The sequence below is a fragment of the Nematolebias whitei genome, chromosome 5 (genome assembly GCF_014905685.2).
Source record: "Nematolebias whitei isolate Nwh7 chromosome 5, NemWhi1, whole genome shotgun sequence".
Lineage (NCBI taxonomy): Eukaryota > Metazoa > Chordata > Actinopteri > Cyprinodontiformes > Rivulidae > Nematolebias > Nematolebias whitei.
The window spans coordinates 54,680,852-54,690,625 of record NC_056502.1 but is presented as its reverse complement, the minus strand read 5'-3'; the positions used below and the strand labels follow the sequence as shown (position 1 = coordinate 54,690,625).

Sequence of the window (9,774 nt, the reverse complement as noted above, 5' to 3'; positions counted from 1 at the left end):
AAGATTCAACTTGTCTGCTGGATTCCTTAGATAGAGAACTTTACTAATTGGCTTTTATGTGAATGTTCCTGTAAAGTGCCCTGAGACAACTTTGTTGTGATTTGGCGCTATGTAAATAAAATGAATTGAATTGAATTGATCTAAATCTGATCCCAAAGCTGCTTTACAGATCCAATCACATCATGTAAGCATCATACTTTTGGAACAAATGAGGCCATTTTCTCACCCCATGTGCCAATTTTTATATTTACTTTTTTTTTTTTTAAATGGGGCCGAGAAAGGGTAGAGGTAGGGCAGCTGGCCTGGAACCTGAAAGCCCCAGGTTCGATCCCCAGCCATTCCCACATGTTGTGGTGTCTCTGAGCAAGACACCCAATCCCTAACTGCTCCCCGGACGCTTACATAGCTGCCCACTGCTCCACCTGCGTGTATCCCAGGTGCAATGGGTTAAATGCAGAGAAGTAATTTCACCATTGTATGGGAACATACAATGGTGATAACACATAGCACTTTATTTATTATATTATTTTAAATGTTAAAACTTTTTATTTATTTGTTTATTTATTTATTTTGAATATTTTGGTAGGTTCATGACTTGGGATCAAATTGAAAATCAAATTAAATTCCTGGTTAAAAGGCAAAAAGTATAAATAATTTCAAGGTTTAAACGTATTTGCAACCTATTAATTTGATAAAACTAATTTAATATTTTTTGAGAATTTGTGATGAAAGCAGACTTTGATAACCATTTTGCACTTATTTCCATCTTTCTGGTTGATATTGGTGCCTCTCTCATTGTATTCTGTTCAATCATTTTTTAGGAAGTGGACCAATCAGAAGGCTCGCAAAGATGTGGGAGCCTTCACTGGGCCAATCGAAGGCCTACCAGAGCTGATTGCTACCTGCAATGGCAGAGAAAGTGTTTTCTTTTCTATGGTCAACCAAGAATTTCATCCAACTCAGCTCTCCCAGGTAGGATGACAGATGTTACAACCATCAATGGTCCAATCACACACCATGTTACATGCACACACCGTTCTCTGTGAAGAGCCATCAGCTGTCCTGTCTCTACCATCCCCACTTCCAGCTTACGTTTCTGGCTCCTATTTAAGTGCTAATTGCTGCTCTAATGAGAGTGTCCCAGCCCAGTTACTTGCCCTGTGACTTCATCTAGTCAATGATACACCTGCCTCTCGTCCAGACCCCCCACCCCAACAGAGTGGCAGCCTCTCTAATGCATAGTTTCCACACACACGTGACAGGTATTGTGCAATACCAGGTTTTCCGCCATATTTTTAGGCACATTCTAAATGTCTTACAGACAGACCAGAGCTCAGTATATTGATACTCATGACCAAGATGCAAGAGCAAGGTATAGGCATGAAATAGCTGCGATCGGAGTTGACCCGTATGAGGTGGAGAAAGAAATGATGTCAGACGAAACAGACAAGTTGTCACCGAGAAGTTACTTTGATATCGTTAATTATTTAGTAAACACGAGGAGTGCTACAACGGAGGAGCTTCACAGCTTTAAATCCAGGGATGCTTATAATCAGTGATGGATTTGTGAAGGACGTCCAAACTCTTCATGTTAATAAGTTCTGGTGACTGGCAGAGTAAGTAGTTACAATAATATACACGTAGATGTCCCTCATAGCTTGCTACATGCTACATCAGCTAAGCTAATCTGTGCTACATTAAATCTGATCTTTAATGTAGCACAGATTAGCTTAGCTGAAGTAGCTTGTGCTACAGTAAATATCACTGATTATTTCTCACATTACTACATTATTTATTTTGCATATGACTGCCTTTCATACTTAAATTAGTGATAATAAATAAATCATTTGTAATTATTGCTCACATTATTTAACGTGCTACAGTAAATGTCACTGATATTATTTATTTTCCACTATGACTGCCTTTGTTAATAAAGTTAGTAATGAAAAATTACAATTTGGTAACTCCTTTTAATCCATTGGTTAAATGTTGTTTTAAAACCCTGAAACAAGAAGAGCATTTTAATTGCTTTTTTCCTTTGTGTTGTATGTTCTAGAATTGTGCCGCTCCATGTGTCTGCATGTTGGAGCAGCTCTGTTACTTTCATTCTGAGATTTTGCTCTTGGAAACTTTATTTCCTCTTTTTCTGGATGTAAATCACATTTTTTGGATGATCGTTTCCTCTGGTATCAGATGCTGTGCAGCTGGAAGGATTTTTACCGAAACTTTTTTAGTTTTGGATATTTGTTATGATGCGTAACCATGGCATTAATAACATGGGATTAACATCTCAAAAGCTCAAATAATATCTCAACTACAGCCCCAATTCTCAAATGAGTTGAAGGGATGTTCTGTGGATGCATTCTCATCTACCTGCCAGCTGTGCTCGAGTACCTGACCACTGAGATTCTGGAACTAGAAGGAAACACGGCTCATGACAGCTGAAGGACAGGATCGTCCCTCCGCACCTACAGTTGGCTGTCCGCAGTGACGAGGAGCTCGGCAGACTGCTGGGAGGAGTGGCCATTGCTCTGGGAGGAGTTCTGCCCAGCATTTGGGCGGTCCTACAGCCCAGGGGAACTGAGAGGCCAGCCAAGTCTGGGTGGATGGATCAGACGGCATCTGCAGCCAGTTTCTCCAACTCTGTGAAAATCTGTAACTGTTTCTATTTTTAAAAAGTTCCTAACTTTATTTTGTACCTTTATAAGGGATTACCAGTGAATAAAGTCTCTTTGGTAAATGCTTCTTTGCATAGATACCTTAATAACTTTTAAAATGCAAGATAACAGTGATTATTCAGCTTTGAGGAATGTTTATTAACTCAAAAATGCCTTTAAAAAAAGAAAATACGTTCAATTTCACTAAAATAACCTAAAAAGCGAAGTGAAACCTGTGTTCTCAAGTTTCTCCAGAAGATGGCAGAACAACCTTATTAATTTTAACTCAGACACTGTTAGTGTTGTCCAGTAGGGGAGCTATAACTTCCTGTGGCGTCCGGTCGTTAGCTGTTAGCTAAAAATTAGCATCGGCTAGACTCGGTTAAAACCAACATTTCTGAACGGATTTTTTACACAAGCGTGGCAAAATTTTAGCAATTAGACTTCGAAGAACCTAAACAGCATTTCAGAACACAGCTTTAAAGCGCTTTTCAGCTTTAAAAAGCAGATTTTATTCCCTATGAAAACGAGTTTCCATTTCTGGGTCACGTGACTGAAATCACCAATTACAGAGCAACACGGGGTTGAGAGGAAATGGCGTAGACACGTCATTCAACTTCTCAGCGAATCAGAGCGCTCCACAGCAGCAAAATTCCACCAATCACAAAACGTTTCAGCAACTAGCATGATAGATTAGCATGAAATGCGTTCGTCAACTTTTCGTCTTTTAAACTGTCAAAATGCACTTTTTCTGTTAAAAATTGTAACGAATCAACTCTGAGCTGTACGGAGTCTGCTACTCCGGTCTCAAAAACGTCTTTCTAGCTATTTAAACAACTTGTCCGAACCTTTTTCAGAACCGAGCCGGTCCAGAAGAACCTCCGTCCGTTTGGACCACAGTTTAAACAGAATAACGTTTTCCACAGCTCATCAGCTTAGCTACACATAACAGGCGTACAATTTCAGCTTTCACAAGACATATGACACTATTTCAGCTTTCAAAACATCACTAGCCCAACACGCTTAAACATGCAGCGTTTTGACTTCAAAGCGGCGCAGCTTGAGCTGCGTTTCAGCACAGCTGATAAACTGTTACTTTTCCTCATGCCAACATGTAAAAACAATCTTTACACGAATACACAGTCATTTATGGACCGTCACGGGCCACCAAATGTAGTATGACATAAGCAGGATATATTCATACTGTTTAAGACGGGTTCTTCATTTTTCTGACTGTGTAAATGCGTGCATTGAGTTTAACAGAAATGTAACGAGAGACGTTATTTACCTTTGACCCATCAAATTGAATGCGGTCATTTATTTGCAGAATCAAAGTTTAACATCACACATTTACATTAATTTGGCAGAATATGAAAACAATAACATGGCTAGTTTCACAGAAAGTTGGAACAATACGGAGATTGTCCTCACTTCTCAGCAGAACAGCAGACCTCAATCACACGGCGGTGATTGAGAACTTTGCTTCAGATATTTCTAAAATATCTGTAATGATTTTAGGAGAAAGGAGAGTTTAAGATGGAAAATGGAGATTTATCTTACAGAGAGATGTGTGAGGGAATTAATCTGTTTGACCAGAAACGTGCACGCTCCTTCAGTTCTCAGCTTGTTCACGGTACGCTTGGTCGGAGTAGAACTTTTACCTGGTTGACGATAGGTCAGCGTCGGTATAGAATCCTTCCTTTGACTCTTTCAGCGTCTCCGTTGAGAGCAGCTAAAATACTTCGAGAGTCGTGCGAGGTTATCCAAACAGAAGTTATAATTCCCAAAATCGTCACTGCATTCTATATTCCAATAGAAGCATTCTGGACGCCTGCGTTAGCATCCAAGAACTCTGAACTCTTTAACTCTCTTCAGAGAGTTAAAGTCTGGAACTCTTCTCCAGGAAAAACTTTCAAGCTCTGAAAACTCCCATGTTGAACTCAATCTCAATCTTGAGCGCAGCTAGACTGGGAAGTTGCCACATTTAAATGGGTCGACTTCCGGGTCATTTGAGAGCTTTTTGATTGGTCGATGGACCAGAAAAGAGGTGTGGTTTGTGATGTAAGGTGTTATGAAAAGTCAAGGATTGTTTTAGTGACAGACAGAAAGATTATTGGAGAACTTCAGACTTCGTGGAGTCTCTACTCTTATTATCTGCTGTAACAGTTAAACATGACATTTCTTTTCAGTAAACTTTTAGTTGACCGAAACTTGAACCTTAACATACTTACAAATTTGCTCATTGAAGACAGAAAAATCAAGAAATGCATATTACCCTGATTTCTTCTTTGAATGAGGAATAAAAATCATTACTTACTGTTTATGTAAATAAAAATGAGTAGTTCTCTTCAACCTGTAAACATTGAGTGATCTAACACAATTTGATTATCAAACATTTGTAAAATAGTAATGATCATAGAGAATTGTCATTTCTACTTGATTAATTCAAGAAAGAAAGTCTCAGGATGGGTCAACTGTATTTCTGGATGCAGATCAATGAAATAACAGTTTCTGTCCCACAAGGTTCTTAAGGTCAAGTGTTTCGACCTTAGGCTTATTACTTCAGGTTAGGTTCACTACAGGATCCACTGTGGGATGGACCTTGACAAGAGATCCTTCCTACCTACATCCATCAGTATCTACAACATCTCTTAATGAAATGAGGATAATGAGTTACAACAACAAATAATTTCTCTTTAGGATAAATAAAGTATTTATGAATGAATGAATGAATGAATGAATGAATGAACGAATGAATGTATTTCTGTAAATGGACTGTACTTATATAGCGCCTTTCTATCTTATAGAGATACTCAAAGCGCTTTTCACTACAATCTGTGCCTCATTTACCCATTCATACAGCTAATTGAAGCTAATTGAACAAATCATTCTAAAGAGACTAATCAGTGATTTATCACATTCATACACCGATGGCACACACATCAGAGGCAACAAGGGGTTCAGTGTCTTGCCCAGGGACACTTCGGCATGTGAATGCTGTGGGGTTCGAACCCCCAACTCTCGCATTGGAGGACGACTGCTCTAACCACTTAGCCACAGCCGTCTGTGTAAGGTTCTCCCAGAAGATGAAACTCCACTTGGTCCAGAAGTTGTGTGCAGTCGTGCACCACAGCAACAAATGAGTGAAAATATCATTTCTATAAACGAATCTGCTTTTGAAGTAAAGTGCCTTGTGAAAGTATTCGGCCCCCTTGAACTTTTCAACCTTTTGCCACATTTCAGGCTTCAAACATAAAGATATAAATTTAAATTTTTTGTGAAGAATCAACAAGTGGGACACAATCGTGAAGTGGAATGAAATTTATTGGATGTGTCAAACTTTTTTAACAAATAAAAAACTGAAAAGTGGGGCGTGCAATATTACTCGGCCCCCTTGCGTTAATACTTTGTAGCGCCGCCTTTTGCTGCAGTTCCTCCTGCAAGTCTCTTGGGGTATGTCTCTATCAGTTTTGCACATGGAGACACTGAAGTTCTGCCCATTCTTCCTGCAAAACAACTCGAGCTCAGTGAGGTTGGATGGAGAGCGTTTGTGAACAGCAGTCTTCAGCTCTTTCCACAGATTCTCGATTGGATTCAGGTCTGGATTTTGACTTGGCCATTCCAACACCTGGATACGTTTATTTGTGAACCACTCCATTGTAGATTTGGCTTTATGTTTTGGATCATTGTCTTGTTGGAAGATAAATCTCCGTCCCAGTCTCAGGTCTCCTGCAGACTCAAACAGGTTTTCTTCCAGAATGGTCCTGTATTTGGCCCCATCCATCTTCCCATCAATTCTGACCATCTTCCCTGTCCCTGCTGACAAAAAGCAGACCCAAACCATGATGCTGCCACCACCATGTTCGACAGTGGGGATGGTATGGTCAGGGTGATGAGCTGTGTTGCTTTTACGCCAAATATATCGTTTTGCATTGTGGCCAAACATTTTGATTTTGGTTTCATGTGACCAGAGCACCTTCTTCCACATGTTTGGTGTCTCCCAGGTGCTTGTGACAAACTTTAAACAACACTTTTTATGGATATCTTTGAGAAATGGCTTCTTCTTGTAGAGGAACATATATCTGTGATATATTCATAAATTAAACGGATTCATTCATTTTTCTGGACTGAATAATATCGTGCATTGAAATTAAATGTGACGTGAGACGTTAATTTTCTTTGACCCATCAAAATGAATGCGGTCATTTATTAACAGAATCAAAGTTTAACATCAAACATTTACATTAATTTGGCAAATTGATTTCAACAACAGCTTAATTAATTAGCTCTACGTCAGAGACCATACGGCCATGGTATCTGGGTTCAAGCTCTACAACAGACATTTCTGAAAATATCTGGATGAATTACTGGCAAGATAGAAGAGTTTTAAAGATGGGAAATTGAGGGAGTTTAAGTAGAGAGAAAATGTGTGTGAGGGAAAATGTGTCGGTATAAGAACGGCACTCTCCATTCGAACCCAGTTTCATCTCGGTACGCTTGCCGTTGAAGATCGACTCTTTATCTTGGCAGAGGATAATTCCGACTTCGGTGTAGAGTTGCCTTTCAACGCTTTTCCAGCGTCTCCGTAGGATGGTTGGAAAACGTCCGGAGTAGTGACGGTACTTCGTTCGACACACGTTCACCTCCCGGGTGGGCTCACATGAGTTGTGAGTCCGTCAGAGTTCCACTCAGATGTGGAAGATTGCATAATTCCCACAAGACTCGGAAGAACTTCGGATCATGTCTGGAACCTCCTGTTCTCTCCAGCACTTTTCTGCTCGGTTCTGCCCTCCGAACTGAACTGCTCTCCCACCGCACTCTCCGGAACTTCTATTCCAGCATTCTCTACTGGAACTAGGAAGTGTTGAACCTTTTAAAGAGGTCACTTCCGGTTCCTCTGAGAGCTTCCTGATTGGTCGATCGACCGAACAGGGGGTGGTTTTAGTGATGTAAGAGGTTATTAAAAGTCAAGGAAAAAGATTGTTTGTTTAAGAACAGACAGAAGATGTTTTGAAGAACCCGAGACTTCGTGGAGTCAGTTCTCTCATATCTGCCTGAAAAAGTTAAACATGACATTTCTTTCCAGTAAACATGTAGTTGACCTAAACTTGACTTTTGACCGACTTACACTTTCTCATTTCAGACGGAAGATCAAGAAAATGAATAATTACTCTGTAACACATTTTAACTTGATTTCTACTTTGAATGAGGATTAAAAATCATTTATACTGTTTCACAGTTGATTTAAAATGAGTAGTTCACGTCAACATTTAAAATGGTTTGAACTAAACACACTTTGATTATCAAGACATTTGTAATGATAATAAAAAAGAGAGTGTTCTTTCAATTGATCAGTGCAGGACACTTAGAAAGTCTCTGGATGAACTTAATTTTGTGTTTCTGGACTCAAATCAATGAAATAACAGTTCTTGTCCCAGGAAGGCCCTCCGGGCCAGATTTGACCTGAGGCTTAGTTCACTACATTCTTGCCACTCTTCCATAAAGGCCAGATTTGTGCAGTGTATGACTGATTGTTGTCCTATGGACAGACTCTCCCACCTCAGCTGTAGATCTCTGCAGTTCATCCAGAGTGATCATGGGCCTCTTGGCTGCATCTCTGATCAGTCTTCTCCTTGTTCCAGATGAAAGTTTAGAGGGACGGCCGGGTCTTGGTAGATTTGCAGTGGTCTGATACTCCTTCCATTTCAATATGATTGCTTGCACAGTGCTGCTTGGGATGTTTAAAGCTTGGGAAATCTTTTTGTATCCAAATCCAGCTTTAAACTTCTCCACAACAGTATCTCAGACCTGCCTGCTGTGTTCCTTGGTCTTCATGATGCTCTCTGCACTTTGAACAGAACCCTGAGACTATCACAGAGCAGGTGCATTTATACGGAGACTTGATTACTCACAGGTGGATTCTATTTATCATCATCAGTCATTTGGTACAACATTGGATCATTCATAGATCCTCACTGAACTTCTGGACTGAGTTTGCTGCACTGAAAGTAAAGGGACCTAATAATATTGCTCGCCCCACTTTTCAGTTTTTTATTTGTTAAAAAAGTTTGACACATCCAATAAATTTCATTCCACTTCACGATTGTGTCCCACTTGTTGTTGATTCTTCACAAAAAATTAAAATTTTATATCTTGACACCGAACAGCTGAGCTCCTGGTTTGACTCCTCCTGTCAAACCATTTTGGACTGTGTAGCTCCATCTAAACTGGTGCGGCCTAAAGCCAGATCTGAACCCTGGTTTAATGAAAAAACTATTGCAGCCAGACAGGAGTGCCGCAGAGCTGAACGGAGATGGAAAAAGGATAAACTGGAGGTTTCATTTTACATTTTAAAGGACTGTCAACGTCAGTACCAGAACACTTTAAAGAGGCCAAAAAAACAACATTTGTCAGACATTATTGTGTCAAATCATAATAATCCACGTGTCCTTTTTTAAACTATTGACTCTGTCCTGAAGGCCCCACAACCTGTCTGTCTGGAAGCCTCTACTGAACTTTGTAATGACTTCCTGCAGTTTTTTATAAATAAGGTTGTTACTACAAGGTCCCTTATTTCAGCCCCTGCTTTTGACCCCTCCTGCTTGGTCCCCTGCCTGGCTGTGTTCGAAAGATTTGAACCAGTGACCCTGACCCTTTTAGAGGATGTGGTCGGCCATATTAGACCATCAGGTTCTCCTCGTGACCTTGTCCCCCCTCGTCTTTTAAAAGAGGTGTTTTCCAGCATCAGGCAGGTGATCCTTACTGTTATCAATAGCAGTCTGTCCTCAGGTGTTGTCCCAATAAGTTTTAAACATGCTGTGGTGCAGCCCCTGCTTAAAAAGCCTAGCCTAGTCCAAACTGTCTTGGCTAATCTTAGGCCCATCTTCAAGCTGCCTTTTATTTCAAAAATTTTAGAAAAAATTGCATATTCACAGGTGTAGTGAACTAAGCCTCCGGTCAAAACCTGACCCTGAAGACCTTCATGGGACAGGAACTGTTATTTCATTGATTTGAATCCAGAAATACAAATTAGCTCATCCAGAGACTTTCTAATTGTATCCTGAACTAATCAATTGAAAGAACACTCTCTTTTTATATTGTCATTACTATTTTTACA

The 9,774-nt window shown here is 40.0% G+C and overlaps 1 protein-coding gene across 1 annotated transcript in view; it reads left to right on the top strand.

Annotated features, from left to right (window-relative positions):
• Window positions 1–9,774, top strand: part of LOC119410436 (activating signal cointegrator 1 complex subunit 3) — a 62,939-nt gene that overhangs the window by 4,446 nt on the left and 48,719 nt on the right. The window contains exon 2 of the mRNA XM_037677346.1: window positions 822–972. Within this exon, the coding sequence (XP_037533274.1) occupies window positions 822–972 (151 nt within the window). The remainder of the gene's footprint in view (window positions 1–821; window positions 973–9,774) is intronic.